Source organism: Lynx rufus, unplaced genomic scaffold (genome assembly GCF_022079265.1).
Source record: "Lynx rufus isolate CCGP_SWC_20201006 ecotype Redwood Valley unplaced genomic scaffold, mLynRuf1.p SCAF_30, whole genome shotgun sequence".
Classification (NCBI taxonomy): Eukaryota; Metazoa; Chordata; class Mammalia; order Carnivora; family Felidae; genus Lynx; species Lynx rufus.
This window is the reverse complement of record NW_025814846.1, coordinates 1,738,906-1,761,084: the sequence shown is the minus strand read 5'-3', so window position 1 is coordinate 1,761,084 and position 22,179 is coordinate 1,738,906. Positions and strand designations below refer to the sequence as shown.

General features: G+C 35.5%; 1 protein-coding gene across 1 annotated transcript in view; it reads right to left on the bottom strand.

Annotated features, from left to right (window-relative positions):
• TEX11 (testis expressed 11) overlaps positions 1-22,179 on the bottom strand; it is a 237,625-nt gene that overhangs the window by 119,803 nt on the left and 95,643 nt on the right. The window contains exons 13-15 of the mRNA XM_047092484.1: positions 9,864-10,015; positions 7,159-7,244; positions 395-532 (exon numbers count right to left, since the gene is read on the bottom strand). Coding sequence (XP_046948440.1) covers positions 395-532; positions 7,159-7,244; positions 9,864-10,015 — 376 coding nt within the window. The remainder of the gene's footprint in view (positions 1-394; positions 533-7,158; positions 7,245-9,863; positions 10,016-22,179) is intronic.

The window sequence follows — 22,179 nt, the reverse complement described above, 5'->3', positions numbered from 1 at the left end:
TTACCCAGTAAGTAAAAGACCATTTTATACAAGTATTTTCCCACACGGAATGTTTGACCAATAAAAGCATACCTTATAATTTAGTCTGTTTCAAAGGACAATGTTGCAAATGGTTAGTAGCAGACAACTTTGCTTAAAAGTTCCAATGATATATTACTTTTCAGAAAAAGGTGCCAACCCCCCCCTCCCCCAGTAACTAATGGAATTAATGGTTTTCCTAATTCTCTCCTTCTGGGAAGTCCCAATCAGGAAAATATCAATTTGAGTTTATCTTATATGAAGAAACTCTCAGACATCCTAACCTAATAGCCAAGATGTCACACCAAACTGTGTCTATCTCTCTGCCATTGCACATGACATTTTCTGCCACTGAAAAATAGATAAATCAAAGGACCTTATCAAGTTGTTTCAAATGCAGGTAACAGGAAGCCATATTCCTCTGCAGCTTGGCCAAGTCCAGATCCGTTTTATCGATTGCATAAAATCTCAGAGAATAATGGTACCAGTTTAGGGCTTCAGCATAATTTTGTACCTGAAGTTTAAAAAGAAATAAGAAAATTTTGTACCTGAAGTTTAAAAAGAAATAAGAAAATTACAGAGGTATCTCCACATTTGACCTTAATTTTTCTAAGTCACCTCTAGGAAAAAAACAAAAGATTGTTTTATTTTCCTTTTCAGGCAACAAAACCACAACACCTTCTCTAGTTGAGCTATAAGTAAATTTTATGATCCATCTGGATCAGTGTAAGTTACAGATAAAGTGGCAATCAATATTCTCTCCTTTCCCCATATTAGAAATTTCACAGAAACCATCAACAAAACTAAAAGGCAACCTATGGAATGGGAGAAAATATCTGCAAACCACATAGTCAATAGAGGGTTAACATCCAAAATATACAAAGAACTCCTACAACTCAATAGTAAAAAAAAAATCCAATTTAAAAATGGGCAAAGGATCTGAATAGACATTTTTCCAAAGAAGACATATAAATGGTCACCAGATTCAAGAAAAGGTGCTCAACATCACTAATCTTTCAGAAAATGCAAATCAAAACCACAATGAGATGTCATCCATCTCACATCAAAAACTGCTATCATCAAAAAGCAAAAGATAATAAATGTTAGTGAAGATGTGGAGAAAAGGGAAACCTTGTATGATATTGGTGGGAATGTAAAATGGTAGGATCACCATGGAAAATAGTATCGAGGTTTCTCAAGAAATTAAAATTAGAACTACCATATGATCCAGCAATCCCACTTCATTATGTGAAAGAGATACCTGTACTCCCATGTTAAATATTCACAATTAGTCAAGCTATAAAAAACCCAAGTGTCCATTTACTGATGAACGGATAAAGAAAATATGGTATATGTATGTCATAGAATCTTATTCAGCCATAAAAAAGAGGGAAATCCTGCCATTTGAGACAAGGATGAACCTGGAGGACTAGTATACTAGGTGAAATAAGCCAGAAAGAGACAAATATTTCATGTGACCACTTATATGTGGAATCTGAAAACAAACAGTCAAACTCAGAGAAACAGAGAGTACAATAGTGGTTGTGAGGGGAAGGGGTAGGGGAAATGGGTAGAGGCTGGTAAAATGGTACAAACTTTCAGTTATAAGATGAAAAAAGCCTGAAGATCTAATGTATAATATGGTGACTATAGCTGATAATACTGTATTGTATAACTGAGTTTTGCTAAGAGAGTAGGACTTAAGTGTTCTCGCCAGAAAAGGGTGACAAATATGTTAATTAAATCAATGGTTAGAACTCTTTCACAATGTATACATATACCTAACCAAATCATATTGTACACTTGTATATAGTTTTCTCAATTTTACCTCAATAAATTTTTAAAAAGAAACGTCACACGTAGGATGAAAAGTCTGAGGGGTAATGAACTACCCTAGAAAACTCAAAATCTAATTTTTAAGTTATTAAAATGACAGTGATAAAAATTTTAAAAGAGAATATCCATAATTCACCATGCTAATACATCTGTTTTTATTTTTCTACATTCCATTTTAACTTTGTCCTTCTGTATTTGTATATAGTTGCAATCATAGCTTATGTTAGAGTTTCATGTCCTATTCTTTCCATTTGACTTTGTTTTGTAAATGTTAAACTATGTTATTATGGGGTCTCAACAGTTGTCAATTTAAGGAATATTTATATTAAGTTAATACGCAATGATTTTCTTAATATTGGATATCTCATTGATTTCTAGGTTTTCACTCTTATAATAAAATGCCACTGTGTTTTTGTAGAACGTTTGTTTTGCTTTTTTTTCACTTTTGAGGCACCAACAAATTTTCAGTGGTAAGACACCATTAGGAAAAATGATAGAAATAACCTGGATAACTTTTTTTTAAGCTAAGAAAATTCGGATTGCTCATGCACACTAAGGTAAGGAAGATGAGTCCCTTGGACCCTCTATCATGAAGCTTCACATTTTTCAATGAAGAACAAGAGCCATTAGGACCCAAATGGAATAAAACACTCTTCAACTGGAAACAGCTATACTGTGTAGCTCCAACATTGCCTTTGACTATTTAGAATTAAGATTATATTCTTCTCCAGGGATGGAAGTGGGAGTTTAAAAATAAACATCCTGCAAGACTGGAAAATGAGGGGAAAGATACAGAATAATAGAAGAGAATTCTGAAGTAATTTTACATCTGCTCAGTAAAGAAATACAGGCCCTCTAAAAGAAAACAAGAATGCCATTCTATTTTGCAGTACCTGATTTTATGGAGTAAAAGAAGACATTTTGATATATGAATACATTGTGAAATAATCACCACAATCAAGCTAATTAACATATCCACCACCTCAAATAGTTACCTTTTTTTGTGGTGAAAACACCTAAAAATTATTCTCTTAGCAAATTCCAAGTACACAGTACATTATTATAATTATAGGCATCATGAAGTAACTTAGGTCTCTGTAACTTATTCATTCAAAAACTGAAGTTTGTATCTTTTGACCAACATACCCCCAATTCCCCCAATTCCCAAACCCTGATAACTACCATTCTATTCTGTTTTTAGGAGTTCGAATTATTTATTTATTTATTTATTTATTTATTTTTAATTTTTTAAAAATGTTTATTTTTGAGACAGAGAGAGAGAGAGGCGGAGCACAAGCAGGGGAGGGGCAGGGAGAGAGGGAGACACAGAATCCAAAGCAGGCTTCAGGCTCTGTGCTGTGCCTGACGCAGGCTCGAACTCATGGACCGCAAGATAATGACCTGAGCTGAAGGTGGACACTCAACCAACTAAGGCACCTAGGCGCCCTGAGTTTGACTCTTTTAGATTCCACATATAAACTGAGATCACACAGTATATGTCTTTCTGTGTCTGTCTTACTTCACTTAGCATAATGTCTTCCAGATTCATCTGTGTTGTTACAAATGACAGGTTTTCCTGTAGATATTTTGGGTAGTATGAATATTTTAACACTATTAATTCTTCCAATCTGCGAACACAAGATATCTTTCCATTTATCTGTGTCTTCAATTTCTTTCATCAATGTCTTACAGTTTTCAGTGTACAGATCTTTCATCTCCTTGGTTAAATTTATTTTTAAGTATTTTAGATGCCATGTTAAATGGGATTGTTTTCTTAGTTTCTTTTTCAGATAGTTCATGGATTATACCTAAAAGGACAACTAATTTTTGTATATTGATTTCATATCCTGCAACTTCACTGAATTTCTTCAACAGTTTTATTTGGTGGAGTCTTTAAGGTTTTCTATATATAATATTACGTCATCTGTAAACACAATTTTGCTTCTTCCTTTCCAATTTGAATGCCTTTTATTTATTTTTCTTGCCTAAATGATCTGGTTAGGACCTTCAATACTATGTTGAATAGAGGTGGTAAGAATGAACATCCTTGTCTAGTTCCTGATCTTTGATGAAAAGTTTTCCATTTTTCACCATGGAGTATGATGTTACCTGTGGGCTTGTCATGTAAGGCCTTTATTATGTTGAGGTACATTCCTTTTACACCTAATTTGTTGAGTTTTCATAATGTAAGGATGCTGAATTCTGTGAAATGTTTTTTCTGCATTTATTGAGATAATCATATGATTTTCATTCTGTTCAATGTGATGTATCATATTTACTGACTTGCAGATGTTAAACCATCCTTGCATTCCAGAGGAAAATCCTACTTGGTCATTGGGTAAAATCCTTTAAAAATGCTGTGGAATTCAGTTTGCTTGTATTGTGTTGAGGGTTTTGTTCATCAGGGATATTGGCCTGTAGTTACCTTTTCTTGTAGTGTCCTTGTCTGGCTTTGTCAGGTCAATGTTGGCCATGTAAAATTAGTTTGGAAGTGTCTGGAATAAGTGTGAGTTTGAGAACAAATTGGCATTAATTCTTCTTCAAATGTTTGGTAGAATTTTACCAGTGAAACCATTTGGTAGTAGTCATTACTTCATTGGGAGATTTTTGATTACTGATTCAATCTCCTTAAATCATTATTATCTGTTCACATTTTCTATTTGTTCATGATTCAACCTAGATACATTGTATATTTCTAGAAATTTATGCATTTCTTCTAAGTTATCCAACTTGTTGTCATATAATTGTTCACTATAGCTTCTTATAATCCTTTGTATTTATGTGGTATCAATTGTAATGTTTCCCCTTTCATTTCTAATCTTATTTGAGTTTGCTGTCTTTTTTTCCTGGTTAGTCTAGCTAAACATTTGTCAATTTCATTTATCTTTTCAAAAAACCAACTCTCATTTTCACTGAAATTTTCTACTGTTTTTTAAATCTCTATTTCATTAATTTCTGCTCCTGCTTTTTGTTGTTTCCTTCCTTCTGCTATCTTTGGGCTTATTCTTTTTCTAGTTCCTTGAGGTATAAAGTTAGGTTGTTTATTGTTTTTATTTCTATTTTAATTCTAGTGTAGTTACCTTGCAGTGTTCTATTAGTTTCACGTGTACAATACAGTGCTTCGACAATTCCATGCATCACCCAGTACTGATCATGACAACCGCAGTCCTTAATTCCCATCACCTATTTCACCTATGGCTACAAACACCTATCCCCCCACATATCACCCTTTAGATAACAATCATTTTGTTCTCTACAGTTAAGAGTTTGTTTCTTGGTTTGTCTCTCTTTTTTTCCCTTTTGCTCACTTGCTTTGTCTCTTAAATTCCACATATAAGTGAAATCATATGGTGTTTGTCTTTCCCTGCCTGACTTATTTCACTTAGCATAATACTCTCTAGTTCCATCCATGTCATTGCAAATGGCAAGATCCCATTCTTTTTTATGGCTGATTAATATCCCATTGTATATATATACCACTTTTTCTTTATCCATTCATCTATCAATGGAAACTTGGGCTGCTTCCACAATTTGGTTATTGTAAATAATGCTGTTATTATTTACAGTAATAGGTACATTCATCCCTTTGAATTAGTGTTTTTATATTTTTTGGATAGATACCCAGTAGTGTGATTACTGGTTAGTAGGGTAGTTCTATTATTCACTTTTTAAGGAACCACCATACCATTCTCCAGGGCAGCTGTACCATTCCCGCAAACAGTGAAAGAGGGTTCCTTTTTCTCCACATCCTCACCAACACTTGTGGTTTCTCATCTTTTTTACTTTACCCATTTTGAAAGGTGTGAAGTGGTGTCTCATTATAGTTTTGATTTGCATTTCCCTGATGATGAGTGATGTTGAGCATCTTTTCATGTGTTTGCTGGCCATCTGGATGTCTTCTTTGGAGAAATGTCTCTTCATGTCTTCTGTCCATTTTTAGCTGGATTATTTGTGGGGAGACTGAGTTGTATCACTTCTTTATATATATTTTGGATACTAACCTTTTAATGGATATGTCATTTACAAGTATCTTCTCCCATTCCAAAGATTGCCTTTTAGTTTTGTCGACTGTTTCCTTTGCTATGCAGATTCTTTTTATTTTGATGCAGTCCCAATAGTTTATTTTTGGTTTTGTTTCCCTTGCTTCAGGAGACATATCTAGAAAAATGTTGCTACCACCAATGTCAGATAAATTACTGCCTGTGTTTTTGAGTATTCTTAAGTTTTTTTTTTAAGGTAAGCTCTACACTCAACATGGGATTTGAATTCACGATCCCAGTATCAAGAGTCACATGTTTCACTGAGTCAGCCAGGCACACATATTCTTTACTTTCCAAAACAAACAAAAAAAAAAACTTGTCTGAAGTTTCAAATTTTTCTACAATAAACCTGGATTCTTTTGTAAAGAGAAAAAATATTACTACTTTTTGGCATTTTTATTGCACAATACCTATTTAAAAAGCAGTTTTAGGTTTGGGGCACCTGGGTGGCTCAGTCAGTTGAGTGTCTGACTCTTGGTTTCGGCTCAAGTCATGATCCCAGGGTCATGATATTAAGCCCTGTGTCGGATTCCATGGAGAGCATGGAGCCTGCTTGGGATTTTCTCTCTTTCTCCATCTGCTCTCCACCCCAGCTTGTGAGCTCTCTCTCTCTAATAAATAAGTTAATAAAAAATTTTTTAAAAACAAGAGTTTTTAGATTCACAGAAAAATTGAGAGGAAATGTACAGAGATTGGCTATATACCTCCTGCCCCCACACATGCATAGCCTCCCGCATTATCAACATCCTCTACCAAATTGGTACATTTATTACAACTGATGAACTTACATGGACACATCATAATCACCCAAATTCCATAGTTTACATTAGGGTTCACTCTTGGTGATGTATATTCTATGGGCTTACACAAATGTATAATGACAAGTACCCATCATCATAGTATCATTCAAAATATTTTCATTGCCCTACAAATCCCCTGTACTCTAAATCACAGTTTTTCAAAGGGAATATAACTCTTTCTTGTTCATCATGTTACAATAAATTACTTTCCTATATCTTAATATCAGATATGTCATTTCCCCTTCACTGTAAGCTCCCAATGGGGATAAACCACATCTTAGTAGCTTTAAATAAATTCTTATCCAATGCCCATTAACATTCTACATTATGAATATTTAATACATAGGTGGTACCTAAACAAAGAGATTATTCAAGTATTTCATGCTCTATTATTTTTCAGTGAACACACTTATTTGTTAGATTAGAGAAAGAAGATAAAGAATGAAAATAGATTGCTCCCAAACCTCAAAACTTCTGGCAGCTTTCTGCCACAGAATGTTGTGAAAACAGCTCACTAATTCTGGTTTCAGTTTTCTTCCTCTTCGGTGACCTGAAAATAAAAACCCAAGCTCTAAAAACAAAAATCAAGATCTATTACATTAAATGAAGAGTGCTAACTATATTCAGAACCTATAATCTTTAAGTAATGGCTACAAACACAATCATATTCAGACAGGTTCTCATCATCAATTTTAGATTTACTAGCAAAACTGATTATATAATACAATCAGAGTTTGCTATAATCACAGCAATTCTTCTATCAATTTGTGATAGTTTCCCAGCCTAGTCTCTTTTGAACGTATTTTCCATGTTCCAAATTTGATCATCATCTGGTGCTTTAATGTTATTGTGAATGAACAGACAGCAATGTTAAAAATCGTTAATAAGAACCGCTTATATTATTATGTACTAACAAGATCAGATCAAGTTCACAAGAAAGGCCAATTATACCTTAAAGCCTTTGTAAAATGCTTTAAGACGACGTTTACACATAAACTTTATTACTTTAAATTGTAACTCATGTCTGATTGTTTCTGGTCTAGACATTTACAGGGCTCAAATACATTAGCACAGATTAAGGTAAAGTTTAAACTGTAATAGAATTCTATAGTCCCTTCTCTTCTACCCTTTTGGCACTATCAATTTACACAAAACTCTTAATAAGAACACTAAGAATCTCTGACGCCCCAGCCCAGTCAGCAGACATAATTTGTTCCATGGCTTAGATAAAATAACTCACATGAGACTAAAAAGCTATTGAATATACTACACTTAAAATATACTTTGAGAATGTAAGTTTATAATTAGGTGTCACAACAAAACTGGCTAACTATAATCTTAGGAAAATTAGTCATTTTGGATGAACACATTTTCTAGTAATGTGACAGTTAACTTTCATTAAACGTAAGATTTTTTATTTTAAAAAGTCTCAATTATTTCACTAAAGTTCTTAATTTTTCTAAAAATTATGTTTTATAAATTATGTTTTTTTTAATATACTTTCTAGTTTTCTGAAGCACAATTTAACATTTGCTCATTCAAGGTCAACAGTAACAACTATTCTATTTTACTGTACTATTAACATATCATAGTGATACCTTTGGGAATTATTATATAGTACAGATTTTTGTTTTTTAAAAATTATTTTAAATTAAAAGTATTTGAAACTGATTTATAAAATTTGTAGAGTTTTCTCCTTCCTGTAGTCACATTATCTGTGTATTTCCCTGTAGACCCTTTCTCTGTAATATGCTACCATTAAAATCCTAAGGATTGGTTGGGACACCTGGGTGGCTCAGTAGTTTGTGCGACCGACTTTGGCTCAGGTCATGATCTCACGGTTTGTGAGTTCAAGCCCCGTGTCGGGCTCTGTACTGACAGCTCAGGGCCTGGAGCCTGCTTCTGATTCTGTGTGTGTCTCTCTCTCTGCCCCTCCCCGACTCGTGCTCTGTCTCTCTCTGTCTCAGAAATAAATAAACATTAAAAAAAATCCTAAGGATTGGAAAACCAGGTAATCAAACTTATCAAAATTGGGTCTAAAAATAACTGGATACTTAGTGAGGGTCTGCAAGGAGCGTATTATCAGTAAAATATGGTTCATAGAATCTAGAGTTCAAAAGGTTCTTAGAGATTATCTACTCAAAATATTTCCTTTTAAAAAGTATCAATGATTATGTTTTTATAAAAACATGATACAAACTTGTAAAAATTCAAGAAATCTGGTAAAATATAAAGAAAGCAGTAAGTTACCTACAACACAATTACTCAGAATACAACCCAGTATCAAGATTTACTATCACTCCTGTTATATCTCTGTATATGTGCAGAGTTGGGAGGATGTATTGGGGTGAGAATTTTCTAAGAAAGGGATCATACTTATCTGTGTTCTTCAAGGTATAGAGATCTGCAGAGAGATAGAGGGTCAGGGAAATGATGAAATCTGATTCTACATCTCTGCTTTAACAGAAACTCTAATCTTTTATTTGGGACAGGATTCAAATAAGATTGCATTAAGAAAGGATCATGGGGTTAAAAAAGAATTTAAAAACAGGAATGCAAAAAAAAAAATGGGGCTCCTGGGTGGCTCAGTCGGTTAAGCACCCAACTCAATTTTGGCTCAGGTCATGATCTCACAATTGGTGAGATCGAGCCCTGCATCTGCCTCTGCATGGAGTGTGGAGCCTTCTTGGGATTCTCCCTCCCCCACCCCCTCTGCTCCCCGACTTGTGCTTTCTCTCTCTCAAAATAAATAAATAAAAACTGAAAAAAAATAGGAATGTATTTCACAACCTCTAATTTTATAGTTAGAAAAAAACAAGATCCAGAGATGTTATTAACTTGCCAGAAGGCACACAGCTTACTTGAGATCACACTGAAATCATGATATTAGGTCTCTAATCTCACAATTTTTCACTACATAGGAGGATTTAAGCTCAGAGGTTTGTATGTTTTTGCTGTTTTGCTATTTCTGCTTAGTTTCTCATTCTAGCTTGCTGAACATGTGGAATCTGGATCCGTGAGGTGTTACAGTTCATGGTGATTAGGGAGAAAAAAAGGAAGTTAGAAAAATGGATCCTCTGACCTAAGAATTTTGCCACTGTTCTGACATCTATTCTAAGAATTATATGTATGTTAACACCTTTCTAAAACCTGCAGAAATCCTACTGACCTATAATGATTTCTTCAATCTTCTCCTTGGCAAGCAGTTCTTCCTTTCTTTGTAAAAGCATGTCAATGTGGAGCAGTAGAGCTTTTCCAATATCTTCTGATGACTTAAAACGCTCACAGATAATCTTCATTAAATCAAACCCAACAAATTCTCTGTTCAATGAAACACAATTTTAAATGGCATGAATAGAATAACTGGTTTTAGATCAATGGGACTAATGACAGTGAGCAAAACATGCAAGATAAAACTGTATCTGAGCTTAGGTAATATAGTTACATGTCTAAATAAGCCAATTTGTTAACAATAAATTATTTAGGGGCACCTGGGTGGCTCAGTTGGTTAAGGGTCCGACTTCGGCTCAGGTCATGATCTCATGGTTCATGGATTTGAGCCCTGGGTCAGGCTCTGTGCTGACAGCTTGGAGTCTGAAGCCTGCTTCAGGCTTCAGATTGTCTCCCTCTCTCTCTGCCCCTCCCTCACTCATACTCTGTCTCTCTCTTTTTCAAAAATTAATAAACATTAAAAAAACAATAAACTATTTAATTCAATTTCAGTTTAATTTATTCAGCCACAAACATTTTCTTGTCATGAACACCTACAGTCAAATAATCATCTCTCTCCTAATGTCTAATTTATGCTTTTGCCTCCAGAACTAATGCCAATTTATAAAAATTGGAACATGAGATCAAGCAAAGACACATGAACTGACATTAGAAATTTACTAGTCCCTTGTGATGAGAACTTTTTGGGTCTACTTGCTTAGCAACTTCCAAATATACCATACAGTAGTGTTAACTACAGTCATGTTGTATGTAATACCCCCGTATTTATTTATCTTATAATTGGAGGTTTGTGCATTTTAACCACTTTAGGCCATTATGATATACTTTTTTTTTTTTAACATTTATTTATTTTTGAGAGACAGAGTACAGACTGGGGAGGGGGAGAGAGAGAAGGAGACACAGAATCCAAAGCAGGGTCCAGGCTCTGAGCTGTCGGCACAGAGCCCAATGCGGGGCTCGAACCCACAAATCGTGAGATCATGGTCTGAGCTGAAGTCAGATGCTTAACTGACTGAGCCACTCAGGTGCCCCTATGATATACACGTTAAACTTACACAGTGATGAATGTCAATTATATCTCAATAAAACTGAAAGAGAAAAAAAGAAATTTACCAGTTCCCTCTGCCAACAGCTCCTTTAAAAAGTTTATTTATGCTTGATCACACAAATAGTACACCAATATATCTGGATTATTTAAAAATGCAAACAGCTCATGGATTGGAAGATGTAATATTGTTAAGATGCCAACACTACCAAAGCAATCTACAGATGTAAATGTAATCCCTACTGAAGCGCCTGTGTGGCTCAGTCAGTTAAGGGCCCAACTCTTGATTTTGGCTCAGGTCATGATCTCACGGTTCTGATTTCTAGCCCAGCACGGGGCTCTGCGCTGACAGCACAGAGCCTGCTTGGGATTTTCTCTTTCCCTCTCCCTCTGTTCCTCCCCCGGCTCACATGTGCTCTCTATCTCAAAAATAAATAAACATTTAAAAAAAATAAATGTAATCAATCTCTATGAAAATCCCAATGATTTTTTTTTTTTGCAGAAATGGAAAACTCCGCCCTAAAATTCATATGGAATTACAAGGGACTCCAAAGAGCCAAAACAAACCTGAAACAGAAGAACAAAGCTGTAAGACTAGCAATTCCTGATTTCAAAATTCACAACAAAGGTAATCAAAACAGTGTGGTACTGGCATAAAGACAGATATATACACCAATGGAACAGAACAGAGTTCAGAAATAAAATGCCTCACATATAATCAAATGATTTTCAACAAGGGTGTTGAGACCATTCAGCAGAGGAAAGAACAGTCTTTTCAATAAATGATCTTGGGACAATTGGATATCTATATGCAAAAGAATGAAACTGGACATTTATATTATACCATACACAAAAATGAACTGAAAATGGATCAAATGACCTAAACAGAATAGATAAGGTATAAAACTCTTAGAAGAAAACACAGGACTGGGTGGCTTAGTTAGTTGAGCACCTGACTCAATTTTGGCTCAGGTCATGATCTCACCGTTAGTGGGATCAAGCCCCAACATCAGGCTCTGTACTGACAGTGTGGAGCCTGCTTGGGATTCTTTCTCTCTTGCCCCCCTCTCTCTGCCCCTCCCATGCTTGTGCGTGCTCTCTCTCTCTCTCTCTCCCTCTCTCAAAATAAATAAACATTAAAAAGAAGAAAATATAGGGGAAAATCTTCATAACACTGGATTTGGTAAGAATTTCTTGGATATGATACAAAAATCACAGGAAACAAAAGCAAAAATAGATAAACTGGACTACATTAAAATTTAAAACTTTTGTGTAACAAAGGATACAACAGAGTAAAATAGGCTATCTATGGAATGGGAGAAAAAATTTCAAATCATATCTGATATGGGATTAATATCCAGAATATGTAAAGAACTCCTAAAACTCAACAACAAAAAAAGCAAACAACCTGATTTAAAAAATGGTAAATAACTTGAAAAGACATTTCTCCAAAAAAGACATACAAGTGGCAACAATCCCATGAAAAGATAATCAATATCACAAACCATTAGGGAAATGCGAATCAAAATTACATTGAGATGCCACCTTACACCCATTAGGATAGGTGCTATCAAAAAAACCAAAAAATAACAAGTGTTGGTGAGGATGTAAAAATTGGACATCTTGTGCCACTGTTGGTGGGCATGTAAAATGATATAGCTATTATGGAAAAAAAATATAGCAGTTCCTTAAAAAATTAAAAATAGAATTTCCATATTATCCAGTAATTCTGTTTTGGGGTATAAACCAAAAATAACTGAAAGCAGGGTCTCAAATAAATATTTGTATATCCATTTTCATAGCATTATTCACAATAGCCAAAAGATGGAAGTAACCTAAGTCTCATCAACAGCTGAATGGATAAATGAAATGTAGTATATACATACAATGCAATATTATGCAGGTTTTAAAAGGGAGGGAATTCTGACACATGCTACAAAATGGTTGAATTTTGAGAACATTATGCTAAGTGAAATACACCAGTCAGAAAAAGGCAAATACTGTATAATTTCACTAATATAGGGTACCTATACTAGTCCTTCATAGAGACAGAAGGTAGATTAGTATATGCAAGGGGCTTGGGGAAGGGGGACTCAGGAGTTATTGTTCAGTGGGCATAGAGGTTCGGTTTTGCAAGATGAAGAGAGTGCTCTGGAGATTGGTTGCAAAACAATGTGAATGTACTTAACAATAGTGAACTGGACACTTAAAAATGGTTAAGATGGTAAATTTTATGTTATGTGTATTTTACGAAAACTTTAAAAAATTTAATAAAAAAGTACAAATAACAAAGATAAAGCTTACATTTCCTTGGACCCCTACCCTGTACAAGCCCCTTGCTAAGAAGTAGACACTTGTAAGATTAATAAGTATCTTCTTTGGGCCTTCCCTGGTACATTTGTATGTCTGTACTTAAACATAGTTTTTACAATATATAAATGACATATTACATATACTTTGCTTCTTTTTCTCTCAATACCATGTCTTAGAGTTCATCACATATAGATTTACCTTACCCTTTTTAATTCCCACATAGTATTTTTATAGTATAGAGATAACTTACTTTTCTAATCTATTCCTGTATTGATGGTATTCAGAATGCTTTCAATATTTCACTATTACAAGCAATGTTCCAGCAAATATCCTTGTAAACATGCGAGGTACCACATTTAAATACCAAGGAATAAAACTACTGAGTATTTTGATCCCGTCAATTTGTCCCCCAAAAGAATGGGTGCTGGAGAAGCTGGCAACTTGGAAATGTCAATCGGTGCATATAAAAATTTAAATTCCCACCAGCATCACCTAATATAATGAAACTTTAGTTTTGGCCAATTTGATTGTCAACCATCTCAAATCAGAAGGCTTTACCTAAAAGTTCTGCTTGGTTTTTATTTATTTAAATTTTTTAGTTCTGCTTGATTTTTAAACTTTCACTATCCCTTTTCTCCTAGTAGTCTCCTTAACACCTAAAAAGAAAGAGGAAAAAGAAAAAAATTGCTATCCAAATATCAGAAGATAACTATATAGATATAAATCATGTAACATAGATTTCTTTTTTACACAGAAATCTATAGGAAAGAAAACCAGAACTCCCAATTTGGCCTTTCCTGTCATCAATTCTGGAGAAAAATAATTAAAAAACTATTAAAATCATTCTCCCCATGAAAAGCCCAAATTTTCTTTAAACATTACAAATGAAGAATATTTAATGGCATGATACAAGATACTGTTCGTAGAAAGGGCATAAGGAGAGTCAGTCATGAAAGTAATGAAAGGTTACAAATATTGAGTATTTGTTCTATGCTAAGTAGTGCATTAAGCACCTTATACACCCTATCTTATTAAATTTTCATATTAACACCATAAAGTGTGTTGCATCATACTCATTTTGCAGGTGAGGCTCAGAAAGTCCAGAAAATAGACACAAAAGCAGCATGCAGGGTTTGCAGCCAACTCTGTTTACCCCAGAGTTTTTCCCATTTTATTCCGACTTCCTGTGAAAATAATATTCAGGGTCACAATAACAATGGTGATAGACATGATTCAAAGGAAAATTATTTAACTCCCCTATTAAATGTTTTCATTAATTTAAGTTACCTATAAATCATTTTACTTGAGTCCTCTTCCTCCCATGAGATATCTGTACAAATGCTAAAGATGTGGTCAAAATAAATGCTGACAATTAGGATATAATAAAGTCATATGAACTGCTGCCAGGAATATGCTACCATAAACAAACTCTCCACCTACAGAGTGAGGCAGACAGGATGGGTCAGGCCTTCCACATTTCTTTAAGCCCTTTCACTCACCCAACCAGGCTGCTCAGGGCTTTCACAGCTCAGAACCTAACAGCAAATCCAGGCTATTTGTTGCCTCTACCAGATCCACGCTTTCAGCAACTTCCCCTTCTCTCTACAGACTCAGCCCCTATCCACAGGCCTCGTCTCTTAGTGTCAGCTCTTAGGAATCTGTTACCTGGGCATGATTCCTCTCTAGCTTTCCCTGGAGCCCTCATCCCGTCAGGGATCTGAAGGAGAAGGAAAGGCTCCTCAACAACCCCTCCCGAAAGCCAATGGCCCTTTACTTTCTTTTTTTCTATGTGAATAAACCATTAGCTGTAAAGGAAAACGAGTATTTTACCAAAATATAATTGAAAGAAGAAACAATTGTTGGGGGGAAAAGATACAGTAAAGGAGAAAAAAACTAGAATGCATTATTATATTAGAATAAAAAAACTGAAAAACAAGATTTTGAGGCTGAAAAACTAGAGAAGCAATTCAGGTAATGGAATAAAAATGTAGGTAAATACATATATAGAATCTTGAAACAGGCATATTAAAAAGGACTTGGAAATGCTACTTTACAGAAATTACAGCCTTAGGGGTATATACCCATCAGTTATATGTTTATGTTTGGTAAGGATATATACATCAGTAAATGACACAGTGCAGAAAAGAGTACACATAGCAAAGCTGAGATTGCCTATTATTAGAAAGCCCTGCTTGCACACAAGAAACAACAGGTGTTGGCAAGGATGTGGAGAAAGGGGAACCCTCTTGCACTGTTGGTGGGCATGCAAAGTGGTGCAGCCACTCTGGAAAACAGTATGGAAGTTCCTCAAAAAGTTAAAAATAGAACTACCCTACGATCCAGAAATTGCACTACTAGGTATTTACCCAAAGAGTACAAAAATACAAATAAATTCAAAGGGATACATGCACCCCAATGTTTACAGCAGCATTATCTACAATAGCCAAATTATGGAAACAGTCCAAGTGTTCACTGACTGATGAATGGATAAAGAAGAGGTGGTATATATATGCAATGGAATATTGCTCAGCCATAAAAAGAATGAAATCTTGCCATTTGCAACTATGTGGATGGAGCTAGAGTGTATTATGCTAAGCAAAATAAGTCAGTCAAAGACAAATACCATACGATTTCACTTGTATGTGGAGTTTATAAAACAAAACAAAAGATCATAGGGAAAAAAGGGAGAGGCAAAACCAAAAAACAGACACCTAACTATAGAGAATAAACTGATGGTTACCAGAAGGGGATGGGTAGGGTGAAATAGGTGATGGGGACTGAGGAGTGCACTTCTGAAGAACACCAGGTGTTATATGTAAGTGTTGAAACACTAAATTAATAGAATAGAAACCCCAGAACTAGACCCACAAACGTATGGCCAACTCATCTTTGACAAAGCAGGAAAGAACATCCAATGGAAAAAAGACAGTCTCTTTAACAAATGGTGCTGGGAGAACTGGACAGCAACATGCAGAAGGTTGAAACTAGACCACTTTCTCACACCATTCACAAAAATAAACTCAAAATGGATAAAGGACCTGAATGTGAGACAGGAAACCATCAAAACCCTAGAGGAGAAAGCAGGAAAAGACCTCTCTGACCTCAGCCGTAGCAATCTCTTACTCGACACATCCCCAAAGGCAAGGGAATTAAAAGCAAAAGTGAATTACTGGGACCTTATGAAGATAAAAAGCTTCTGCACAGCAAAGGAAACAACCAACAAAACTAAAAGGCAACCAACGGAATGGGAAAAGATATTTGCAAATGACATATGGGACAAAGGGCTAGTATCCAAAATCTATAAAGAGCTCACCAAACTCCACACCCAAAAAACAAATAATCCAGTGAAGAAATGGGCAGAAAACATGAATAGACACCTCTCTAAAGAAGACATCCGGATGGCCAACAGGCACATGAAAAGATGTTCAACGTCGCTCCTTATCAGGGAAATACAAATCAAAACCACACTCAGATATCACCTCACGCCAGTCAGAGTGGCTAAAATGAACAAATCAGGAGACTATAGATGCTGGAGAGGATGTGGAGAAACGGGAACCCTCTTGCGCTGTTGGTGGGAATGCAATGGTGCAGCCGCTCTGGAAAGCAGTGTGGAGGTTCCTCAGAAAATTAAAAATAGACCTACCCTATGACCCAGCAATAGCACTGCTAGGAATTTATCCAAGGGATACAGGAGTACTGATGCATAGGGGCACTTGTACCCCAATGTTCATAGCAGCACTCTCAACAATAGCCAAATTATGGAAAGAGCCTAAATGTCCATCAACTGATGAATGGATAAAGAAATTGTGGTTTATATACACAACGGAATACTACGTGGCAATGAGAAAAAATGAAATATGGCCTTTTGTAGCAACGTGGATGGAACTGGAGAGTGTGATGCTAAGTGAAATAAGCCATACAGAGAAAGACAGATACCATATGGTTTCACTCTTATGTGGATCCTGAGAAACTTAACAGAAACCCATGGGGGAGGGGAAGGAAAAAAAAAAAAAGAGGTTAGAGTGGGAGAGAGCCAAAGCATAAGAGACTGTTAAAAACTGAGAACAAACTGAAGGTTGATGGGGGGTGGGAGGGAGGGGAGGGTGGGTGATGGGTATTGAGGAGGGCACCTTTTGGGATGAGCACTGGGTGTTGTATGGAAACCAATTTGACAATAAATTTCATATATTAAAAAAAAAACAAAACAAAACAAAACTCCTGTAAAAGGGCCGCCTGGGTGCCTCAGTCAGTTAGGCATCTAACTTTGGCTCAGGTCATGATTTCACAGTTTGTGGGTTTGAGCCCCACACTGGGCTCTCTGCTGTCAGTGTGGAGCCTGCTTGGGATCTTCTGTCCACCCCACTCTCTGCCCCTCCCCTGCATGTGCTCTCTCTTTCTCAAAAATAAATAAACATAAAAAATAAAAATAAAAACTCTTGAAAAAAAAATAAATAAATAAAAACTCCCGAAAAAGATGTTTCAGGACAAAACAGTTTCACTGAGGAATTCTACCAAATATCTAAAAAAGAATTAACAAAAATTCTATAAAATATCTTCCAGACCTAATAGAGAAACAAACACTTCCCAATTCATTTCATCAAGACAATATTATCCCGGTAACAAAGTCAGACAAAGGCAGTACAAAATCAGAAACTATAGACCAATTTCCCTCACAAATACAGATTCAAAGATCCTTAGCAAATATTAACAAGTAGGAAAAAGCAATACATTCAAAGAAGTAACACCATGACCAAGAGGGTTTATTTCAGGAATGTAAGACTGATTAGTATTTGAAAAATAATCATTGCAATTTACCACATTAACACAGTAAAGAAGAAAGATCACATGATCATATCAACTTATACATAAACAGGATTTGACAAAACTCAATACCAATTCGTGATTTGAAAAAACTATCATCTCGGGGCACCTGGGTGGCGCAGTCGGTTAAGCGTCCGACTTCAGCCAGGTCACGATCTCGCGGTCCGGGAGTTCGAGCCCCGCGTCAGGCTCTGGGCTGATGGCTCAGAGCCTGGAGCCTGTTTCCGATTCTGTGTCTCCCTCTCTCTCTGCCCCTCCCCCATTCATGCTCTGTCTCTCTCTGTCCCAAAAATAAATAAATGTTGAAAAAAAATTTTTTTTAAATAAAAAAATAAAAAACTATCATCTCGAAAAGGTGAAAATAGAAGGCCACTTTCTCAACTTGATAAAGAACATCTACAATAAATCTACAGCTCTCCTCATACTGAAAACACACCCAACGACAGCAAAATATACCTTATTCTCAAGTACACACTGAACATTTGCCAAAATAGATTATCCTCTGGGCTATAATACAAGTCTCAGTGTATTCAAAAAAATTCAAATCATACAAAGTATATTCTCTGGACACATAGAATTAAATTAGGAATCAATTAACAGAAAGATCTTTAGGAAAATGCTCAGATATTTGGAAACTAGCACACTTCTAAATAGCCCATGGGCTAAATAAGGAAATCAAAAGGGAAATTTGACGGTATTTTGAATTGAGTAAAGATGAAAAAAAAACATTTAAAATTTGTGGGATGTTGCTAAAAGGTGATACTTCATGGAAAATTAATAGTAGTAAATTCTTACCAAAAAAAAGAGAAAGTTCTCAAATCAATCATATCATCATCTATCTTAAAGAATTCTAAGAACAAGAGCAAATATAACCCAAAGTAAGCACAATAAAGAAATAAACTTCAAAGCAGAAATCAATGAAATGAATAGCTATTTCCTTAAGATCAATAAAATTGGAAAATCTCTAGCCAGACTAATCAAAACAAATGAGAGAATATACAAATTACCAATATCAAAAACAAGAGGGTTGACATCACTATAGACATTTACAAATGTTAAAAAAAAAGTTAACAAGGGAATATTATAAAGAACTTTCTGCCAATATATTTGACATCTTCAGTGAAACAAATTCCTTAAAAGACTCAAATTATGAAATCTCACTCAAGAAGAAATCAGTAACATGAATAACACTATATCTATTAAAGAAATTGAGTATGTAGTGAAAAACCTTGCCACCAAAGAAACTTCCAGGCCCCAAAATTTCTCTACTTAATTCTACCAAATCCTTAAGGAAGAAATAATATCAATTTATTTCAGAAAATTGACAAGGAGGTTGTACTTCTCAACTTATTCTATGAGGCCAGCATTAACCCTGATACAAAAACCAGATACATAAATTATAAAAAAATAAAACTACTAATCAATATCTGTCATCAACATATATGCAAAAATTCTGAACAAAATTTTGCCAAATCAAATCCAACAATATATAGTGCTCACTTCGGCAGCACATATACAAATTCAACAATATATAAAGTATAATATATCGTAACAAAGTGGGGTTCATTCCAAGAATGAACATACAAAAGTTAAGTCAAATGGATCATAGACTTAAATGTAAAACCTAGAGCCAAAAACACTTCTGACAGAAAACATAAGAGAAATTATTTGTGACCTGGGCTAATCAAAGATTTCTTTGATAGGACACCAAAGCCTCCATACGAGAGAAAATTGATAAACTAGACTTCATCAAACTAAAAACTTCTGTTCTTCAAAAAAGTCTATTAAGAGAATACAAATCCAAACCACAGGCAGAAAATATTTGGAAATCATATATCTAATAAGAGATTGGCTACAGAATAAAGAACTCTAACTCAATATTGAGAAAACAGCCCAAATTTTTACATGGGCAAAAGACCTGAACAGACACTTCACAAAAAAAGGGTGCACAGATGACAAGCATATGAAAAGATGATCAACACTATTAGTTATTACAAAAATGCAAATTCGAGCCACAATGAGATGTCATTCTGTACTTACTGAAATTAAAAACGCTGAACATTCTATGTGTGGGCCAGGATGTGGAGGAACTGACACTTTTCATACATTGCTGGTGGGAATGTGAATTGTTACAACTACTTTTGAAAAGAGCCTAAAAGTTTCTTAAAAAGTTAAACATACACCTACCATCCAATCCAGCCATTTCACTTCTAGGTATTTACTAAGAAAAAGTATATATCCATATAAAAACGTGTATGAATATTCATAGCAATTTTATTTGTAACAGACCTGAACTGAAAATAACCAAAATGTTTTCATCAACAAATGAATGGATAAACAAATTGCTATATATCCATACAACAGATTACTACTCATCAACAGAAAGGAAAGAACTACTGATAGACATAGCAACATGGATGGATCTCAGGTAATTATGGTGAGTTAAATAAGCCTGACTAAAAGGAATAAATACTCTGATTCCATTTATACAAAATTCTGGAAAATACAAACTAATCTATAGTGACATAAGTGATCAATAAATGATCCAATGGTTACCTGGTAAAGAGGAGGTGGCAGGGGGAGGAGGCATTATAAAAGGTCACAAGGGGGGCGCCTGGGTGGCTCAGTCGGTTAAGTGTCCGACTACGGCTTGGGTAATGATCCTGCGGTTTGTGAGTTCGAGCCCCCCGTTGGGCTCTGTGCTGACAGCTCGGAGCCTAGAGCCTGCTTTGGATTCTGTGTCTTCCTCTCTCTCTGCCCCTCCTCTGCTCACGCTCTGTCTCTCTCTCTGTCTCTCAATAATAAATAAGTAAATGTTAAAAAAATTTTTTTTTTAAAGTTCACATGGAACCACTTGAGGGTGATAACTATGTTCATTATCCTGATTGTGATGATGAGTTCATAACTGTGCATGCATGTATGTATGTAAATACACACATATGTATATCCATGCATGTGTATATACACACGTGAAAACATATATTCATCCTATGTATACAAAAATATATGTATATACAAATGTGTGTCTATACATGAATATATGGTACATATCATTTATATATGTCAATATTTATTGAATTGTGCACTTATTTTAAATATATGCTGTGAATTATATGTCAATTACACCTCAATAAAGCTGTTGTTTAAAAAATAAGAAAATAAAGGATATTCAGCATTTTTAATTTTTTTTTATTTTTGATAGACAAAACACAAGTGGGGGAGGGGCAGACAGAGAAGGAGACACAGAATCCAAAGCAGGCTCCAGGCTCCGAGCTGTCAGCACAGCCCCGACACGGGGCTGGAACCCACAAACCGTAAGATCATGACCTGAGCTCAAGTCAGACGCTTAACCGACTGAGCCACCCAGGTGCTCCAGTATTACTTTGCATAATTGCTAGAAGTGGATGGGAAGGCCAGCTAGAACTGTCATTACAAACTCACTGCCACCTTGCACAGAGAACCCTGAAGATTGCTCTAAAAATACTGTTACATTTCTAAGGAATGCTCTACTTATTTACAGGTAATATCAAGATCTCTGCTCCCTGGAGTTAGTTTCACACACAAAAAAAGGATATGTAAGCCAAATATGGCCAAGTCAAGGTATTGGCTGGCCTCAGCTCTTATCTGGGGGGCTCTAGAGGAGAATCTGCTTCTAGGCTTATTCGGGTATTGGCAAAAAATCAGTTCTGTAAGGTTCTGGGGACTGAGTCTCATTTTCTTGCTGGCCTTCAACTGGGATTTGTTCTCAGCCCCTCGAGGCCACTTGAATTCCTTTTGAACACTGTGCTTTGAATGTATCTGACTTCACCTTCTGCATACCTCTTCTGCTTTTAAGGGCTTATGTGATTATACTGGGCACACCCAGATAATCCAGGATAATATCCCTATTTTATATTCAACTGATTAATAACTTTAATTCCTTTTGCCTTAACTTTTTTTGCCTTTTGCCTTCCTTGATTCCTTAACAATCCCAGGAATTAGGTTATGGATGGGCCTTAGGGGCCCATTATTCTGCTTTTCAAAGGCCCTGAGAAATTAAATGATGCGTCTGAAGTCATTCAGTTAGTAGCAGGGA